The 18,819-nt window shown below is 53.1% G+C and overlaps 7 protein-coding genes across 7 annotated transcripts; 3 read left to right on the top strand and 4 right to left on the bottom strand.

The window, feature by feature from the left end:
• Nucleotides 1-26: 26 nt before the first annotated feature.
• On the bottom strand, nt 27-1,620 carry CC77DRAFT_968632 (hypothetical protein). Its single transcript, XM_018535772.1, has 4 exons — nt 1,516-1,620; nt 1,090-1,462; nt 888-1,023; nt 27-832 (listed from the first exon to the last, which is right to left on the bottom strand). The coding sequence occupies exons 1-4, from the start codon at nt 1,538-1,540 to the stop codon at nt 473-475; spliced, it is 894 nt and encodes a 297-aa protein (XP_018383428.1). The 5' UTR covers nt 1,541-1,620; the 3' UTR covers nt 27-472.
• CC77DRAFT_1022880 (hypothetical protein) lies at nt 1,598-2,977 on the bottom strand. The gene is made up of 2 exons (XM_018525562.1): nt 2,473-2,977; nt 1,598-2,416 (listed from the first exon to the last, which is right to left on the bottom strand). Exons 1-2 carry the CDS (start codon nt 2,701-2,703, stop codon nt 1,754-1,756), a joined length of 894 nt encoding a protein of 297 aa, XP_018383427.1. The 5' UTR covers nt 2,704-2,977; the 3' UTR covers nt 1,598-1,753.
• Nucleotides 2,978-3,254: 277 nt separating this feature from the next.
• CC77DRAFT_1011227 (spermidine synthase) lies at nt 3,255-4,369 on the top strand (the record flags this gene model as incomplete). The annotated part of the gene is made up of 4 exons (XM_018523698.1): nt 3,255-3,285; nt 3,372-3,552; nt 3,603-3,991; nt 4,092-4,369. The coding sequence occupies 4 exons, from the start codon at nt 3,255-3,257 to the stop codon at nt 4,367-4,369; spliced, it is 879 nt and encodes a 292-aa protein (XP_018383426.1).
• Nucleotides 4,370-5,789: 1,420 nt separating this feature from the next.
• Nucleotides 5,790-8,545, top strand: CC77DRAFT_1022877 (ATP-NAD kinase). Its single transcript, XM_018525561.1, has one exon. The coding sequence runs from the start codon at nt 6,243-6,245 to the stop codon at nt 8,187-8,189; it is 1,947 nt and encodes a 648-aa protein (XP_018383425.1). The 5' UTR covers nt 5,790-6,242; the 3' UTR covers nt 8,190-8,545.
• A 953-nt stretch (nt 8,546-9,498) lies between these two features.
• On the bottom strand, nt 9,499-13,673 carry CC77DRAFT_247163 (RNI-like protein). The gene is made up of 3 exons (XM_018530846.1): nt 13,287-13,673; nt 10,333-13,191; nt 9,499-10,282 (listed from the first exon to the last, which is right to left on the bottom strand). The coding sequence occupies exons 1-3, from the start codon at nt 13,384-13,386 to the stop codon at nt 9,600-9,602; spliced, it is 3,642 nt and encodes a 1,213-aa protein (XP_018383424.1). The 5' UTR covers nt 13,387-13,673; the 3' UTR covers nt 9,499-9,599.
• Nucleotides 13,674-14,295: 622 nt separating this feature from the next.
• CC77DRAFT_1033298 (hypothetical protein) lies at nt 14,296-15,445 on the bottom strand (the record flags this gene model as incomplete). Its single annotated transcript, XM_018526789.1, has 4 exons — nt 14,296-14,962; nt 15,015-15,168; nt 15,220-15,292; nt 15,437-15,445. The coding sequence occupies 4 exons, from the start codon at nt 15,443-15,445 to the stop codon at nt 14,296-14,298; spliced, it is 903 nt and encodes a 300-aa protein (XP_018383423.1).
• Nucleotides 15,446-15,979: 534 nt separating this feature from the next.
• CC77DRAFT_1022874 (Actin/actin-like protein) lies at nt 15,980-17,727 on the top strand. Its single transcript, XM_018525560.1, has 5 exons — nt 15,980-16,051; nt 16,104-16,150; nt 16,210-16,356; nt 16,418-17,209; nt 17,259-17,727. Exons 1-5 carry the CDS (start codon nt 16,033-16,035, stop codon nt 17,421-17,423), a joined length of 1,170 nt encoding a protein of 389 aa, XP_018383422.1. The 5' UTR covers nt 15,980-16,032; the 3' UTR covers nt 17,424-17,727.
• Nucleotides 17,728-18,819: the final 1,092 nt, after the last annotated feature.

Genomic DNA, 18,819 nt, shown 5'->3' with positions numbered 1-18,819 from the left:
TTGAGATGGTAATCTCCCAACTGTAAGATGCTTGCAGGCAGCCTGTAAGGCCAGCCATACGAAATGGCGCGTGGCGCTTTCGGGTAAGATTGAGCCGTAGATGAGTAGAATACATGTGGTGGGGTACTTGGTTCCCATTGGAGATTGCTAATGATGAGGTTAGTGGTCGTTTACCCTTGAAAAAGTGTATGAGTGAGATCAGTGACAGATAATACGAAGGTCTAGGTACTGCGGTCTCGAGGACTTTCAAAGTCTTGCTATGATATCTCAAGCCATGTGTGGTCTCGACGAATCTTAATGCACTATAGAGACTGACAAGCGTCTAGTCTCGACTCAGTATTGTCACTTTCATCTCGAGGGGTGTACATCGAACCATATCTCCCTACGCCTAATCTTGGGCTACTCCCGTAGACACCAAATGCGCGAAAGCATTACCCTCAGCATACATCTCTCCGTGCACTACCCGCTCCTCCTATGAGGCAACCTCGAACTTTGGCGTGTATTTTGCTGCCGCCTTTGCAAACTCCTCTTTCTTGCTCGCCCAGTCTGCAATAGCCCTATGCTGTGGTGCCGAAGATTGCAGTTGTGACTTCAGTTGCTCAGCGTCCTCCTTCTTACCAAGCAGCGTGTTAAGGACGATGAGGTTGGCGAGTGTGTCGGCAGAAGTGCCGTCGATGGAAAGCGCTTGTTGTAGAGCGGCTTCGGCTTCCGGGAGGCGGCCGAGGTGGAGTTCTGATACGGCCTGTGCGACGAGGGAGTGTGGGGAGGTGGATTGAGAGCTCGTGGCTAGCTCTTCGAAGACGTAGAATGCAGATTGGTACTTCTCGCCGCCCTGAATGCGATATTAATGGTAAGCCTAATAGTAACGGTCGTACAGGAGAACATACTTCTCGCATGCCAACCCAGCTCTCTGCGATGTTGACAAGCAGGCTGTCTTGTGCCCATTTCCGTGCACGCTGAGCCTCTTTTGCAGCGAGATCTGTGCGGTTTTGTTGGAGGTGGATTTGTACGATGAGTGCAACGCTACCTAGACGTTAGCCACTGACTCTCTCATAACATGAGGCACGTAGAGGAATCTGCATGACGTACGCGTCCAAACTGCCTTGGTGCTTGCTCAACACATTGAGCGCGGCCTCAGTCTCGCCCGCCCTTTCTAATATCATGCCCACGCAAAGCTGCACCGTCAAGTTGTCCTGCCCATGTTGCTCTGTCAGCTTCTTCGCCTGGCTTAATACGTCCTTGGACTGCTCATAGTCGGCTAGTAGCTTCACTGCGATCAGATCTGGTGTCTTCTCGGATGCGAGTTCGTTGGACACGGCTTGTGCTTGGCCGAGCGCGATTTGACTGCGGAGCTGGAGGACGCGAACGGGAAGCGCATTTGACGAGGAGAAATTTGAAGTATCGAAGTCGAGAACCTGCTGGTAGGCGCCAGCGTGGAAGGCCGAGTGGATGTTTATGAGCTCTGGATAGACATTAGTGGGGCTCTGAGCTGGTGTGGCTGGTGGTCCAACGAACCTCCCTCGGGCGAGTAGGGGTCCATGATTGTAGTGCTTGTGGGGTGGCTTTGTATGGTGAGCGACTGGAATGTTTCGTGTCAATGGCTTCTAGATTGAAGATGCAATGGTGGTGATGAAGCCAGATTGAGTTTGGCTTCCTTGCTCGGACCCTAAGCGACGCTCATTGGCTGCTGCTCCGCATCCGCATCTGGCTGCCACGATGCTATGCCAGCCAATGTATTCGTCCGACTAGTCTTCTACACTCTACGAATAGTAAAAGTCATGAATCTCGTACCAGCAGGCACCAGACTAGTCTTCATCCTCTTTGATAGATCTTCCTCGCCAAGTACAGCTTGAACCTCCCAATCTGTTCCAGTCTCATCTCCAACCTGCTTCCACATCTTCGCCCACGACTCAGGATTGTGCCAAAAAGCAGTCATCTCCTTCATGACATGTGCGAAACTGCCAGCTTCAGGCTTGCCGCCCTGTCGTCCAACAATAAGGCTTCCAGATACTGGCTTCAACAACTGAACAGCACGCTTGGCTGCCTTCACCTGTTGGTCCCAGTCGAACAGGTGAAAGAAGGACGCGGCGTTGATCACGTCCATCTTCCCATCCATCTGCTTCAGCGCCGAGTCGGTGTCGAAGATGTCGGCTTCCACAAATTGCGTCTGCAGGGTTGACTTGTCCAAGAACATATCATAACCAATCCCCCAGAAGTTCTTCTTGAGATCGGATGCATACATATGCTCTGAGGGGGCGCCATCATGAACCAACTTGCGGATATCCTGGCCCATACAACACCCCAGATCGAGGAATTTCTCCCCGCTCTTGATCCGACTGAGAACTTCCTGGTAGGCGGGGTTCACCCCAATGGAGAAATTCAAGAAGCCCCAGTTTCCCAGGCAAGGATACGGGAACTATTACATTGTCAACACAGTTGTGCTCTTGTTGCCCAACGGGTACCCAAACTCACAACCGTAAATGCGTCATCTCTCACACGTTTAATATGAGTGACTACGTCCCCCGGTGGTATCTTGCTATACTTCTCAAAAATGTTTCTTGTCGCAGGACTTGGCTCCTCAAGCTCTTTGGTGTACCATGGTAGTAACTCGGGATTCTTTTCATATTCTTTGGTCTCGAGAATCTGCTGCACAGAACTGCGCTCTTCCTGAGCCGAATCTTGTACTGGGGCGGCTTCGGTCATGGTTGCGCTGCTTGTATGTTCTTAGAATAACTTCAGTGGTATTGGCACTTCCCAATAACTCTCGCAAACTCATCGTAGGCCATCTCTTTATGTTTCTTCACACATGCAGTCAGTATCCGGTTTCGTGATAGTGCCAGGCATACGGCCGCCCTCGTCATCAGGCAGCCATCCCCCAGGAACCCTCTACATCAAATCGGCTTTACAACTACTCCGGCTGTCCGTGACAACTACACAGAAAAGATATGTCAGATGTCAGTCGTAAAGCGTGGACCAGTCTGGCAGTCGTGGAGATAATGCTACCCAATATAGATGCCCTGCGGCTGGACCTTCCCGGGATGACCTTGGTGGGGGATGGCGGGGCAGGTACCGCGCGCGACCAGTGACGTGCATAGACCTAGAAAATTGTGCCCAACGCAAACACAAGGAAAAACTCCGCAAACCTGAAGGTCCCCATATATATCCGGCGACAGCTCTGTCAATCTTCTGTTTACTTCCGTAAACGATCACGTCCTCTACTCTACCCTTCTTTTTCAACCCACAGATTTTTCAAGATGCCTGCTATCGAACACCCTACCATCAAGGGTAAGTCAAGTCGCGTTCTACCAGATTCACGAATCAATTGGACACCCCACCCTATCCAGGCTCAATGACTAACTATTCTGCTATAGATGGCTGGTTCCGCGAGATCTCCGGCATGTGGCCCGGTCAGGCCATGACTCTCCAGGTCAAGGAGGTTCTTCACCACGAGAAGAGCCAGTACCAGGACGTTCTCATCTTTGAGTCCACCAACTACGGCACCGTCCTTGTCCTCGACAACGTCATCCAATGTACCGAGCGCGACGAGTTCTCGTATGTCACACCTAGTTGGAAGGCACGAACAATGGTTGACGATAGAGCAGCTACCAGGAGATGATCACCCACCTTGCCATGAACTCCCACCCCAACCCTGAGAAGGTCTTGGTAATTGGCGGCGGTGACGGTGGTGTCCTCCGTGAGGTTGTCAAGCACGACTGTGTCAAGGAGGCCACCCTCTGCGACATTGACGAGGCTGTCATCCGTCTCTCCAAGCAGTACCTCCCCGGCATGTCGGTCGGCTTCGAGCACCCCAAGACCACCACCATCGTTGGTGACGGCTTCAAGTTCCTCGAGGACAAGAAGGGCGAATTCGACGTCATCATCACTGACTCCAGCGACCCAGAGGGTCCCGCTGAGGCTCTCTTCCAGAAGTCATACTTCGAGCTGCTTAACGGCGCACTCCGCGAAGGCGGTGTCATTACCACCCAAGGTTGTAAGCCCTCTCCTTGTCCACTCGTTACAAGTTCACTTTTCGAAGACCTCCACGCGCCGGGAAGGTGCTGTTCTGGTCAATGGCTAACATTCCCATGTAGCCGAGAACCAATGGCTTCACATGCCCCTCATTGTCAACCTCAAGAAGGCTTGCAAGGAGGTCTTCCCCAACGTCGAGTACGGTTACACCACTATCCCTACCTACCCCTCCGGTCAAATCGGCTTCATGGTCTGCAGCAAGGACGCCAACCGCGACCTCAAGAAGCCCCTCCGCAGCTGGTCCACCGAGGAGGAGGAGCAACTTTGCAGGTACTACAGCAAGGAGATCCACGAGGCAGCTTTCGTTCTGCCTACTTTCGCTCGCAAGGCTCTCCAATAAGTGTCTCGCTTGTCGAATTTCTTTTCGTTACGACTTCACTAGATACCACGATATGTGATGAATACCAAAAGACTGTAAAGTCATGTACATTCACCCAACAATACTTCAAAACTTCGTCTCAGTTACGTGCCACGATTTTTTCGCCAACTTCTACGCGTTTAAACTTCTATTAAATAGCCAGGTTCACCCACGCCCAGTCACATCCTCCCGATTTTATTTTCCTCGCCCTCTGCGTCATCCCGTACTCGCCATTGCCACTATGTCTACTACTCTGGATGGAACATCTCAAGTCATACATGTTGTTCACTCATGCTGGATACCCAACTAAGATAGCCACGAGACAGTCGTAAGCGCCTGTTTACTTCTTGCGCTTCGGACCGCCGCCCCAAGTTACCAGTGCTCAGCAACACTCCGGCAGTTGAAGGTCTCGGGAGCTCTCGGGTGGCTCCCAAGGAGATTGACATGCGCGAGTTTCAGCACCAGCTTGAGCCTGAAGGCAAACATACGCTGACCCGCCTGTGAGTGGACAGAAACGGCGCGGGGGCGGTCATTGCAACCATACTGGTAGCGAGTATGAGCCCACTTCACTCTGTGTTCCACGCGACATTTGCCGTAAACGCTTGCCATATCTCGACTCCATGTAACAGCCATGCGTGGCGTATGAGGTCTGTGGACCATCGGTACTAACGGCAGCGATTTCATGCAGTACACACTCGCCTAGTAAGTGTGTCGCAAAGGTCTACAATTAGCGAGGAGCAAGCTGTCTCGCCTAAACTTCTCCTGTACCAGATGGGAGTTCGAAGCAAAGAGGTATGATTATAGAGGGACTAGTACAAATTTGGGTTGTTTCGTCCATCTCTGCTAGTCCAGCCGGCAGGTGGCATAACTTTGCGGCGATGCGATTCATAGTGAATCTCGAATACAGTTTGCTCCTAATCATGATACCCGCTGTGGCTTTTCTAAACGAAGTGTGGATCAAACGCGGAGAGTGTCGGTATGAGCCGATGACTGAGACTTTCCCATGAGGGAGCGCTTGTCAGCCATGAACGCTCAGGGTCATCGAAGGATTCTGACAGTCGAGCGAAGTGACCATGCGGTGGAGCGTGCCTTAGAAGACAGGCTGAAAGGAACTTCTGGGCCGCCTAGGCCGTTGGAATCTGTGTCAAGATCGCGGAATAGAATGAAGCTTCGTTCTATGTTTGGTAGATGCTCCGGCATGGACCCACGAGTTTGTGACACGCGAGGTGTCACAAAATTTACGGCGGGCTAGCCGCTACAGATGGGCGGTACCCTTCGTTTGAGGCTGGCGCATTGGATCGTGATGTGGCAATGCTCCAGAATAGCGGTGGCAGAGATGTCTTGCAGATGCGGATTGAATATAGTAGGTCTCGCATCGTGCCTAACACCTGCCTCAAGCTGCACCACTGTCTTTCCCCCAATTGCGCCTTCGCTCTTTCGGCAACACGACGTTCAGTCGTGTACACTTTGTACATTTCTCTCTTATTTAACCAGGTCGAGCCGGGCTCTTCCTTCATTATAATCTTTACCTTCACTTCCGGTTACACGGTTCGCTGGTCGTCACATCACCTCGGTCACCGTTAGCAGCTATCACAAACACAACCTTACGACTCGCGCCCATGCAGTAGCACGATCCATCGCTTCCTTTGTGTCCCCCTTTCGTTTTTGCCTGGAGCATTTATTGTTTTCGACAGAACCGTCTGGATACGTTCATCTTTCGCTGTACATATTCCTGCCGCCTCAGCCGAACAAAAACGCCGGTTAATATCCTATCCGCCAAGGTCTACAACTAAACACCCCGAAAGACTAAGCGCGATTAACGGGCGCTCGATCAGTAACGCATAATCAAGCTACGATGTTGTCGGCGACACTCAAGAATGGGGAGCCGTTTAGTCCGGCCAAGGTTCACCCGCTCCTGTCCCCACAGGCGGCCAGTTCAAGTTTCTCCGACCGCGACCTTAACCCCGTCGATGCCGATGCCTCATTTAATAATCCCACCCGCCCAGAGTCTCCACAGCCTCCGCAGACCAGCGTCCACTGCCCCCAGGACGCGCCGTATAATGCATCGGTAGTAACCACAGAAATTGGCGGTACGCCCGCTGTAACACAACACCCAGCCAGTCTGACATCGGACGAATCCTCCCGCAAAGAAGACCCCACCGCTATCAGCAAGTCCTCCTCCATCGAGAACCTCTCCGTCCTCCCGCGCATCCCGTCTTTTGGTGAGAACCGCGTTCGGAAGCACCGCAAGAACGCGCAATCAATCGACTCCGCGATACCCCGCCAGACTCTTCTTAAGGCGTTACAGTCTCGGCCTCCGCCTTCGTCGGCGACACAACAGTCCATGGATTCCGTCATGGAAGGCTCAGAGAACGGAGGGAAGAATGCGCGATCAAAGAGCATCACTCATTCGCAACTTGCAAAAGCGCTTTCCGAACTTGAATTGCACTCTGCGGACCTTTCTGCAAGCAAGATGGCTGCGCTCGCATCGCCATGCTTTTTCCATAAGAAGTTTGACAAGGCTGTGAACCTGGGAAAGGTCATGGAAGAGATGTCCGAGGATGACACAATATCGCATTCAAGACTCGTGCAGACTGCGAACAGTGTCCGTGAGGTATCGAAGCAACTGCAACGTCGACCCATCAAGATGACGGTACGCAATGTCATGATTGTTACCAAGGCTCGTGACAACAACCTTGTATACCTTACGCGCGAGTTGGCGGAATGGCTCATGACTACCTCGCGCTACGGCTCAGACATTGGAGTGAACGTCTACGTAGACCACAAGCTGCGCAAGTCGAAGCGCTTCGATGCTGCCTCTTTGCTAGCCAAAGACAAACGCTACGAGAATATGCTTCGTTGGTGGACACCAGACCTGTGCTGGGAAACCCCAGAGATCTTCGATCTTGTTCTTACTCTTGGTGGAGACGGCACCGTACTTTTCACCTCGTGGCTCTTCCAGCGCATCGTACCGCCGATTCTGTCTTTCTCGCTCGGCAGCCTTGGTTTCCTTACAAACTTCGAATTCGCGCAGTACAGGCCAGCGCTCGACAAGATCATGTGCGAGACTGGTATGCGTGTGAATCTGCGCATGCGCTTCACCTGCACAGTATACCGCTACCAGAAGAACGTTGCCCAAGGATCACCTCAGCACATCGAAGCTGAACAATTCGAGGTACTCAACGAGCTTGTCATTGACCGCGGCCCATCACCCTACGTCTCGAACCTCGAGCTCTACGGCGATAACAACCTGCTTACCGTTGTGCAAGCAGACGGTGTTATCTTCTCGACGCCTACCGGTTCAACAGCATACTCGCTCTCTGCAGGTGGCTCTCTCGTGCATCCGGATATTCCCGCTATCCTCCTGACACCCATCTGCCCGCATACTCTCTCCTTCCGCCCCATGCTGCTTAACGACAGCATGCTCCTCCGTATCGCAGTACCTCTCAAGTCACGGGCTACCGCCTACTGCGCCTTCGACGGCAAGGGTCGTGTCGAACTCCGTCAAGGCGACCACGTCACCATCGCCGCTTCGCAGTACCCATTTCCTACCGTACTCTCGCAGCCAACCGAATGGTTCGATAGCATCAGCCGCACACTACGATGGAACTCGCGCGGTGCGACACAGAAGGCCTGGGATGGCGACGATGACGAAGAGACTGAGGAAGAGAAGGAGCCCGATTTTGACATCGACTTTGACAACGACGACGTCGATCGCGATTCCGGATACAGCGCTGAAGGTAGCACTGTCGATGGCAGGGGAAGCCCAATAAGAAAGGGTGTAGTGCTACCCTTCTTGTAGGCTCTACCCTTACTGGAAAGAGTCGGATATGTGCATAATGGTGTGAAGGAAGTTATCTTTTCTCTTCCACTGGTTATCCACTCACGCATCATAGTGCTGCTTGGGCGGGTCCCGGTGGTTTCTTTTTATCTTGTATATGATGTTCGTTGAATTGCACACGACACATAAGCATCTTTCCAGCATTATTTCACGTCATTCGCTTGCTTGGGTTATCTTTTAGAAGAAGTGTTCGTGGGCATGTAACTTGCTCAAGCTATGATATCCTTAGAAAGCATGTAGATGGTTTTGGTGGTAGTGCCAATATATATTGGAGCCTGATGGCCAAATGGCGATGTTGATTTGGCGCGTTTGCCTACCTCCCTTGACTACGATATGCTCTTGATCTTCTGATACATGTCGTGCCACTCTCTGAAACATCGTCATTTCCCTGGTCCGATCTGAGCGTTATCCTCGCCAACTCGATCTATAATACGACACCCTAGCTCGCGTATACAGATGATGATGTACATATGCATACTGGTCCGTTACGGCTAGGGTCGAGGCAATAAAGTCCCTTCCTCTGAACCCTAATATATTGAGCTGAGAACCGGACGTCGTCCTGATAAGCTCACTGCCTGATCAACACATGATCGAGCTTCGTATCCAACTCACATTAGAACCGTCATCCCTCTGCTCCAGTCTAAACAGCGTCCGAGTATTGTCACGATGTGACATGTTTGCCCCATCATGCGCGCACGCGACGCAAGCGCCTTTGGACTACTGTCGCGACAACCACGAGCGACCTTCGCCACAACATCAGTCTCCAGATAAGTTCCCAGGGACGACTGAGCCAATCTGCAGCGTTGGAGACGGAGGTGCCGGTATAGATGGCTCAGTCAGTTCCTATACCACTACTAACACCGACGCCGACACCTACCACGCCATAGATCCAATTTAAATACCTACTGCAGAATCAAACTACCCAGGCGCCGAGGGTGAAAAGAACTGCCAAGTCATGTATCTGGAGCAATAAGTTTCCAGTAATAGTTCAGTAAGGGTGTGATAAAGAAAAAAGAGGGAATCAGAAGGAAAACAGGAAGGCAAAAGAGCCTCTTCATATCTGAGACTGTGGCTACGAGGCTATCAAGCCGAGAAGAGATGACCCAGGAAAACGCAACGAATAGCAGGAAACGGATGTGACGTGTTTCAGCTGTCGAGGATAGAGACATCGTGATATGGGAATCATAGTTGAATCAGCATGTCATGTAGCTGTATGTTACAAATTTACAAAGAATGAACTCTTGAGCTGATGGGCGCGCTCCAGCGCCTCAACCTTCAAGCTCAAGTCAACGGTGGAGAAATTATACTGATTACACTTCCCAGTAACCACCAATCCTCCCATCAGCCCTTCCTGAACTCCCCACCTCATAATTAGTCCTCGATAGCAAAGTCATCCCCCCGATTCCCCTCCATATTCGTCCCCTCCCTTTCTCCTGGTGCAAAAATATCCGGATTGCGATTCTTCAAGGCTGCAATTTGACTCTCCTTGAAGATTTTAAATTGCTGTGGGTCCTCTTTCTCGAGATTCCTCAGTTCCTCAGCGTTCTCCACAACGCTATTGAAAGCCTGTTCCCAGCCTTTACCCTCAATCATTTGCCTCATCTCGTCACCACTGTGGTTCTGGAAGTACGCGCGCATGGCGAGAAGGTGTTCGGGAAGGCCTTGGTCATCTGCCGTACCTGAGATGAAGGAGACGTGATTCTCGGAGACGTCGGGAGTCGTGGGACGTGACGGGTTGAGAAGACCGGTGCGTACGCGGTGGCCAAATCGGTGAAGACGTCCTTCCTCAAGCGACATATGGCGAGATGCGAGAGAGACATCGGAATTGTGGCGTGAGCGTAGGGTAGAGGGCTCGTCTTCGTCTGATTCAGCAGCTGTGAAGTCTGTCGACACACTGTTCTCGAGTGTCGGTACAGCGGAAGTGGGCGGTGAGCTGCTGAGTTTGGAGCTTGTAGTAGAAGCGGCATCAGATGGCTGAAGACGCGTTTCTGGGTATTCGTCTTCGAAGCGTTGGATCATGCCTTGAAGTGTTTGGTCCAGGAAAAGCAAACGACCTATCAACATGTTAGCCACATCGGTACGACGGAAAGATCATGAAACTTACGGTAGCTCAGGTCATTGCCACCCTTCGCCTCTCTGATAAGTGCAGGCTGAATCCTATTTCGCGTATTCCGTGCTGTCTCGAGGAGATCCTTGGACATGGCTCTGGCCTTGCTTGGCTCCTCAAGCACTGGTACCCTGCTTCTACTCCTCGGAGTAGAGGTACCACTGACTGGGACTGACACTCGGCGAAGATCGGTCTCCTTATGAGAGAGACAGTAGCTGAGCGCTTTAGCAATGCCTGTGCCCCCAACGATGTAGTCATTGTCCGCAGTATCTGACGCGTTATCGGTTTCCTTGTAGTCACTGTCCTCCGGACCAACAAGACGCATGAGAATATCGGGAACCTCGACTTCTTTCGGAGCTGCTCGGAGCTCTGGCACTTCGTTGATGGATTCAATATTGCGTAAGCAGTAAGCTACGACTTGCTTCGCAAGTGCTTTGATCACTTCGCCTTGTTCAGGAGCTGGAATGTCCACGTCGATGCATATAAGCGACTTGGATAACTTAGCCGCCAGAGTCAGCGATGCATATAGTGCGGCAGCCTCTTCTTGTGTCTCCTCGTCTGTTGAAGTTGCAACACGAGTGATCTCCGGGTTTTCAAGGATGTTGATATGTGCGATATGAGGACAATCCGGCAGAATTTCCGCGATAGCGATAGCATCTTCGGGCTTCATGTCGACATTCACCAGATGTATCCGTTTCAGCTCCTTAAACTGAGGCATGTATTTTCTCAGAAGACACAACGAAGTCTGGCCCAAGAAAAGACCCCTGTTATGCGACAGGTCCAAAAACCTGAAGGATGGTAGGGAAATTAGAGTTGGTATGAGTGTCTTGAGCGCTTCTGGGGTGAGACCAGTGTCTTGCAAGCACAGTGCCCACAGCGGACTGTTTTGGCAGTGCTTGATGCTGTCACAGATCTTGTCCATCAATGATCGTAGGTCGTTTCCACCAAGATCAATTCCTTGACAGACACCAGAGCGCAAGTAATGCAGAACATGTTCCAAGCCTTCGGCGTCGATATCGTTCGTCGCGAGACTTAGACGTTGAATGCCGCTGATGACGCAGCCGTCGATGATTTTGCGGATGCTCGAGGAGGTCAAGTTGCATTCGGCCATGGCTAGTTCTTGGAGCTCTGAACCGCCCAACCGTTCGGAAATAGCCTTGGAAAAGATTTCAGCCACATCTCCCGATCTGCTGTCCTTGGTGGGAGACGGTGCTTGTGTGCTGTTAGTTGGCGGAGAAGCCACCTGTGGTCGAGACCTGGGAAATGGTATCATGGACACGTCGATGGCCATGATGGACTTGCACATGTACAGAAACAGTGCGATGTGTTTCCAGCCTTCAGCTGTGATCTTTGGGTTGTTCTTGAGAACCAGCTTCTTGACCGCGCATGAGCCTTGCTGGCACAGTCCGTCCTGGGTATCGTCATTGGACGGATCGCGCCGTTTTGGAGGCTCTGGGACTTTGGCGGCCAGGAGACCTGCGAGTATGACCCGTATCTTCTCGTCATTCAAGTCTGCGTCCTCCAAAAACAGCTTCTTAACCGGCACAATAGCGAGCCAGTCGGAAAGAGTCAAGACATCTGCCAATTGCAATCTAGACCCTGTCAGATCCAGACAAGTGACAACGCCCGGTTGAACGACGGAGCACGCCCGTGGTGCCGCAAGCTGGTCACTGATGCGCTTGAGAATGGGAGACTCGCGAAGCTGGCAACATCTCCGGTAGATGCGCAGTGGGTCGATCGTCGGACGGTCCTGAGCACGGGGAGTCGGTGCCCCGGAAGCAGCAGGTATTCCTTCAGCACTGGCGCTGTCGTCATCTCTGGTGAGTTCCATGGGGATTGTGCCATTCTCTTCAGCCTTTTTGCGTTTCTTCTCTTTCCGCTCTTTGCGCTCGGCCTCAGATCGCTTCTTCTTCTCTTTCTTCCTACTTGGTTCCTGCTTGTCCTCGTCCAAGACAGTGCCCTCGGGATTTGGCTCAGAATCGTTGCCGACGACTTCTTGGGCAATGGCGACGACACCATCCTTGTCTTTCTCTTCGGCCACAGCATCTGGGTTCCTCAGTGCCTCGCCCTCGCCACGCTCCTTCAACTTCTTGTCCTTGCGCTTCACCTTCTTGTCGTCTGTTTCGACGTCATCTTTGTACTTTGGCCCTCCAGCAATCTCAACATCGACACAGAATGCAACCTTGCGCAGTTTGTTCTGATCCAGCTCAGGAACGAGACATCGCTCGCGGTTGGGGTCGACATTCATGACCTTTCGCGGGCACATTCCTCCATTTGGGTAGACCTTGCCGGCGGTGCCAACCTGTGTACCTGATGACAGGCGTCGCAGCACGTTCCCAACGAAGGAGCTCTTGGGCTGTTGTGGGATGTAGGGCTCAGGGGCGCCATTGCTGCCTCCCGATGCCGCCTGGATGCCGTTCAGAGCACCGTTGGCCGAGGGAGAAGCATGAGTGGCGCTATTGGCAGCGGCAGGCGATCCCTGGGCCTGAGTGTGTGTGGTTTGCGCGGGCGAGTTTTGCGACGAGAACTTTGAGCTGATGCTATTCATCCACGAGTTGCGGCGCGAGTTGTTCTTTGAGTCGGGTGGCGTGGTCCCACTGGCGTTCTTGTCGGCACTGCCTCGGCTGAGCAGCGCTGGACGTTTTGGTGGTATCTTCTGGGGCGGAGTCGCGCTGGATGCAGCAGCTGGGGGCGGGCGCGGCGGTGATGCGGGTCTCGCAGTCGCCGGTGTCGGCTCAGGAATTTGCTGCTCGTCGTGGCGGGGCCTGGCGGGTATGCCACCATGCGACGATGTCTTTGGAGGCGCATCTCTGGTGAGGCCTGGCGACGAGGGCGCCTGCTGGCGATGGTGATGGTCTGCTCAGGCGCAACATGTTAGTACGGCCTCTCGAGCTCAGGGTTGCGCCGCGAAGCCGAGACGTCTCCACCCAGGGTAAGCGGGCCTCACTTACCTCTAGTTGAGTGGTGCAGCCACGATACATCGACTCCGTGAATGTCCTCCATGGCTGACGCAGTGTCGACGGGTGTCTGAATGGCTGTCATTGCGTACATAGGGGCCTCGCCATGCGTCAGGGTTGTTGCAGCAAATGGCCTCCGTGAGGCGATCACGGAAGTCAGCGGGGTCTCTGGGCGTCCACACGAATCCGCCGATTGGAAATGCTGCAAAGCCTCAAGATATGGCCGTTGCCCACGTTCTAGATGCGACCTGAACGACTCGTTGCGCTCACGTCAAATTGCTGCGCGATTTCTGAGAGTTGCTCTGTGCGATATTCGGCCGATGCGATGTTATGGGCGAACGTGCGCTGCTGTGTGCAAGCTGCGAGAGCCGGGCGATGACGAAAGGTGTCGGCTGATTGCTTCGGGTCTCCTTCTCCTCTCCACACCGAGCTCTATCGCGTCAAAGATCCTGCGGGACATCATGATCGACTGCGAGGATTGCCTATATACTTGTGGGCTACATCTCTTTGAAACACCCTGAATCGCACACCCTGAATCGGCACATATCCACATGCCTCACTCTCACTCTCCCTCAGCCTGATGCACCGCGTCCAATAAAGCGCTGACTGCTATATGTCCCTCGCAGGTGCTACCGTTGCCGCTGAAACAGCTGACCGTCATGGCAGCACATGAAAAGCAAGCCGTGTTGGTCTCTCAACCATGGTCAAACCCGCGACAGCACGCCATGTGGTGTCGGCCGTCGCCGGTCCACATGGGCGTATCACGTGTTGCTATTTGGGGAAGCTTCACACACGTTGAACAGGAGGGGCACATTTGTTTTGAGGGGGTATCTTGTTGTGGTAGCCAATGTCGGCGTGCCGTCTCATCATCTCATTGAGGTCGTGAGGCTAAGTACAGTACTTGTATCCTGCTATGGCAGGCATCCTTCCCATGTCATCCCCAGACGCCAGAGCCTTGCTTTTGTTATGGTAAAACAAACTATCACGAAGAGGAAGCAACAGCTTAAGCGGTGATCTCGGCGATCTTGGCCTTGACGCGCTCCTCCTTCTCGGCCTTGGTGAGCTTGTTGCTCCTGTACTTCTTGGACTCGGCCTTCCACTCGTCCTTGGACTTCTTGGGGGCATCGCCATCCTCCTTCTTCCAGGGGTCCTCACGGATCTGCTTGTGTGCGTCCTGGTAGAGCTCCTCAAGACCGTCGGCCTCGATATCGTCATCGATGTAGCCGCTGAACTGAGACTTGTAGCGCTCCTCGTCATCGTCGGCGAGGGTCTCCATGTACTCAGCGACGTGACCACCGAAGATGTACTTGCGGAGGGTCTCGGCGTCGAGCTCCTTGCCTTCAATGTCGTAACCGGGGAAACGGTTCTCGGAGTGAGGAACGAAGACACCACCGTCGGAGCAACCCTTCATGGCACCAAAGACACGAGCACCAGTGGAGGTACGGGTGAGACCGACATCCAAGAAGACCTTGAATGGGCGGCGCTCCTCGCCATCAACCTCGGCGGCCTCGGTGAGGGTGAACTCACCGTCAGCCTCCTCAACACCAGTGAAGGCCTCGTCAAGCTCGAGCTTCTTGAGGACACGGCGGGCAAGGAGCAGACCGGTAGCGTATGCGGAGGACCAGTTGGTAAGACCGTGGGTGATGCCGTAAGCCTTCAGCTCGTGGGCGCTGTGATTTGTTAGTTGTGGGCTAGACGGAGCCAGAGTCGCGTGGAACATACTAGGCAGCGCAGAAGACCTTGTCACCGCCAATCTCAGAGTGGACGATTTGGCAGATGATGTCCTTGTTGGTGAAACGGACGACGAGACGGTACTTGGGCGCATTGTACTTGTTCTTGGCCTGGGTGATCAACCTCTTGCGGGCATAGTAGTCGGCTGCGGATTGTTAGATGCCGTCGCAATTTGAACACTTCGTTGGATACGTACTCTTTCCCTGCCTGCGGCGCTTGTACTTGACTTGGTACCGCGAGAAGTAGGCGTCGTTCTTCTGGAGCTTGGACTTTTGACAGAGTCAGCGATTGGCGCTTCAAACCCGCATTCGAAGCATCTCGCAAAGACTCCACTCGACTTTCGTCGAAGCGGGATGCCGTGATGGCAATAGGATGGAGGGATACATTGCGGGCGCAATTCAGGGCGTACTTACGAAAGGCATCTTGACCTGCTGTTAGTTGAACTGGCTGAGGAGAAAGTTCGTGATGGCGCAAGACGATATTGAAGTGGGCAGTGGACGCTCGGACCATGTATTAAGCGATGCGCAAGTCGCGACTTCCCAGGTGGGTGACCATGCAAGTGGCATGAGATGGGTGACCACCATCTCGGTCGTCAACGACAAAACTGGAACAAGCATAGATGATGTTTACAGGCTCTGGTGTAATAGAGGGCTTGTAGGTGTAGTGACTTGGTTATTCCGCGCACAGGAAGCAGGTAGTAGAGACACGTCTCTTGTGCACCGGACCGGCGGCCTTAGGGGACGTGACATATCATATATGCTGCACTGTACTCGTCTTGTTTCCATGTGCATCTATTGTAATACTTTTGCATACTCTAACATTCTTGAAGTGAAGTTCGCATCTCAAGTTGTAGGGGAGCATCTGCATTGCCCGATTGAGTGCTCACGGACCCCTAGCCAACCATGCGCCCCGCCAACGTCGTCAACCTCAAGGCACGCAACACCGAGCTACGGCCAGCTTCTAACATCCACTCCTTCAGCCTCAACAACCCTCTCGAGCTTTGTACAGGATGGCTGAAGCTCCCATTGGTATGCGCAGCTTCCTCTTCTGTGTTCGGAGCTCTACTTACCCTTCAATTAGTCCTCGATGGCGGTACGGGTTTCCTCAAGGCGGGTTACGCCGGGCAGGTATGTGGCATACAAAGCGCCAGACGTGACATGGCAAAAGCTAACATGTTACTCTTTAGAACTTCCCCGACCACCAGTTTCCCTCAATAGTCGGCCGACCTATCCTACGAACCGAAGAGCGAGATGGCGGTGACATCCAGCTCAAGGACATAATGTGCGGTGACGAGGCAGCGGCAGCGCGCTCAATGCTTCAGATCACGTACCCTGTATGTGCACTACCCGGACCTCTGCATGCCATGAGCGAGCTAACAGTGTCTCGCCCAATAGATGGAAAATGGCATCGTCAAGCGCTGGGATGACATGCAACACGTCTGGGACTACACCTTCTACGACAAGATGAACCTTGACCCTACCGGCCGCAAGATCCTCCTCACCGAACCGCCCATGAACCCGCTCAAGAACCGCGAAACCATGTGTGAAGTCATGTTTGAGCGCTACGGCTTTGGGGGTGTATACGTGGCAATCCAGGCCGTTCTAGCTCTATACGCCCAAGGATTGTCGTCCGGCGTGGTAGTCGACTCAGGAGATGGTGTCACGCATATTGTCCCCGTATACGAGAGCACCGTCCTCAATCATCTCACACGTCGTCTCGATGTTGCCGGACGCGACGTGACCCGCAACCTCATCGCTCTTCTGCTGCGGAGAGGTTACGCCCTCAACCGAACTGCCGACTTCGAGACCGTCCGTCAGATCAAGGAGAAGCTTTGCTATGTCTCATACGACCTTGAGCTGGACCAGCGCCTTAGCGAAGACACGACCGTCTTGGTAGAGTCCTACACCCTACCAGATGGTCGGGTCATCCGGGTGGGCAGTGAGCGCTTTGAGGCTCCCGAATGTCTGTTCCAGCCGCATCTTGTGGACGTCGAGCAGCCCGGTATCGCCGAGTTCCTATTCAACACGATCCAAGCTGCCGATGTTGATGTCAGGAGCAGTCTCTACAAGGCTATTGTGCTCAGCGGTGGTAGCAGCATGTACCCAGGTCTTCCCAGTCGGCTTGAGAAGGAGCTCAAGCAGCTATGGCTCACCAAGGTTCTGGGCGGAAACCCGGAGCGACTCAACGTAGGTACATATCTACGTGTCCAGCTAAGCAATGCTAACATGGAGGCAGAAATTCAAGGTCCGCATCGAAGATCCGCCACGGCGAAGGCACATGGTTTTCCTCGGTGGAGCTGTGCTCGCGAACATCATGGCCGACAAAGAGAACATGTGGATATCAAAGGCCGAGTGGGAGGAACAAGGCGCGAGGGCGTTGGAGAAGCTGGGCGCGAGATGATACTGAGCAAGGCTTGCAGAGACAGACATCAACCAACAAATCAATCAATTTCATGGCAAGGCTGGCCTTCTGCAGGTAGCATGAGTGACCAAGACATTTTCGTTGGTGCCTTCACCACTTGTCACCTTCTCAACGCAGTCTTTGTTTGCCGTTAATTTGCCTCGGTGTTTCGCATCAAACCTCAATTTTGGTTGCTCTTGCTCCCCCTAGTAATGTTTGTGCTGACTTGATTTGCCCGGGCTACTCTGGCGGCTAGAGTATTATATAGCCTTCGGCCGCGTACGGGAGATCTACCACGTGGTGCAACTTTTACCACGGCTGGAAGTACTACTCTCTCCATTGCAACTAGATGCATGACTGAACTGATTAGATGGTCCATTTAGTCGCCGCGCTAAGCCTCTTCTCCTTGTGCCCGAGACAGAACTAAGTGACGGCATTGTAGTGCGGCGAAGATAGCCGGATCCCTCTAGCAAATGCCACATACATCAAGGTTTCTGCATGGGCGTCATCGGTCAGTGCAAGTGCTCAGCAGAGGATGGAAGAATTGCGCGAAGGAGCGGCTCCAGCGGCTGTCCGTCTAGACGGTAGTTCCATCATGTTGGGTGTTATGGGATTGTGCAGCTTTGTTTGTACCGTGCGAGCGGCTCGCGCTCAAAACACTATGGCCTATATATTTTTCGGCGAAGTTAGGGTCAACTTCGGGATAGACAGCGAAAAAGACGCATTATAGATGACGACCCGTTCTCGCGATCTGATTCAGGCCAATATCCGTACAGCTGTTTGCGAAGAATGCCGCAGTTGTTGGGCGTTCACAAGGTCGAAGCAACTTGGCGTTGCTGCCAGTGTGGTGGTGTCATGTCTTGTACGCGCTACCATTTGTCTCATCAGACCGTACTTTGATGGAGCACGCGCGCGAAGCCTAATGCGAAAAATAAAAAGGACGTTTCTGCAACCTACGGCAGGGCTCCGGTGCAGATGCAACGGTGCCCTACCACACGATGGTCGAGCTGCAGGGCAATTGATCGAAGTCTGCAGTGCTGTGTTCACACCACGCGTTTAGCGCCGGGAATTCCAAGGCTGGCACGTGTTCGGTCTTAGAAAGGAGCCGGTTGCTGCACTGCGTCATAATGGACATGCTGCACAAGTAGGCGTGTTGGACGATTCGCATGGTTAGCGAGGCAGGAAAAGAGCGCCCCGCTCAAAGAGCGAAACCAAGGCCTGCGAAGTTTAATGACGAGATAATAGCGCCTGCAAATATGGCGCGCCTCGTAGCTACGGCCTCGTCCTCCGTTGATATGTAAAGGAGGACTTGGTACCACACACATTCCAACTCACCTGTTAGATTAGCTCTCCCAGCCCAGCAACAATTCTCAATCATCTGCGCCATCCTCAAACT

The sequence above is a fragment of the Alternaria alternata genome (assembly GCF_001642055.1).
Source record: "Alternaria alternata strain SRC1lrK2f unplaced genomic scaffold CC77scaffold_17, whole genome shotgun sequence".
NCBI classification, from domain to species: domain Eukaryota; kingdom Fungi; phylum Ascomycota; class Dothideomycetes; order Pleosporales; family Pleosporaceae; genus Alternaria; species Alternaria alternata.
The sequence above is the reverse complement of the archived record's forward strand: the minus strand, read 5'-3'. Positions and strand labels throughout refer to the sequence as shown.

Excerpts from the sequence above, each read along its gene's own strand:
- CC77DRAFT_247163 (XM_018530846.1), bottom strand. The coding sequence starts at position 13,386 with ATGTACGCAATGACAGCCATTCAGACACCCGTCGACACTGCGTCAGCC. Across the intron at positions 13,192-13,286 it reads GCTGCACCACTCAACTAGAG|ACCATCACCATCGCCAGCAG; the intron begins GTAAGTGAGGCC and ends GCGCCTGAGCAG. Across the intron at positions 10,283-10,332 it reads TGGCAATGACCTGAGCTACC|GTCGTTTGCTTTTCCTGGAC; the intron begins GTAAGTTTCATG and ends ACATGTTGATAG.
- CC77DRAFT_1022880 (XM_018525562.1), bottom strand. The coding sequence starts at position 2,703 with ATGACCGAAGCCGCCCCAGTACAAGATTCGGCTCAGGAAGAGCGCAGT. Across the intron at positions 2,417-2,472 it reads GAGATGACGCATTTACGGTT|TTCCCGTATCCTTGCCTGGG; the intron begins GTGAGTTTGGGT and ends ACAATGTAATAG.
- CC77DRAFT_968632 (XM_018535772.1), bottom strand. The coding sequence starts at position 1,540 with ATGGACCCCTACTCGCCCGAGGGAG. Across the intron at positions 1,463-1,515 it reads CCCCTACTCGCCCGAGGGAG|AGCTCATAAACATCCACTCG; the intron begins GTTCGTTGGACC and ends ATGTCTATCCAG. Across the intron at positions 1,024-1,089 it reads CACCAAGGCAGTTTGGACGC|CGTTGCACTCATCGTACAAA; the intron begins GTACGTCATGCA and ends ACGTCTAGGTAG.
- CC77DRAFT_1022874 (XM_018525560.1), top strand. Across the intron at positions 16,151-16,209 it reads AGGCGGGTTACGCCGGGCAG|AACTTCCCCGACCACCAGTT; the intron begins GTATGTGGCATA and ends GTTACTCTTTAG. Across the intron at positions 17,210-17,258 it reads GAAACCCGGAGCGACTCAAC|AAATTCAAGGTCCGCATCGA; the intron begins GTAGGTACATAT and ends ACATGGAGGCAG.
- CC77DRAFT_1022877 (XM_018525561.1), top strand. The coding sequence starts at position 6,243 with ATGTTGTCGGCGACACTCAAGAATGGGGAGCCGTTTAGTCCGGCCAAG.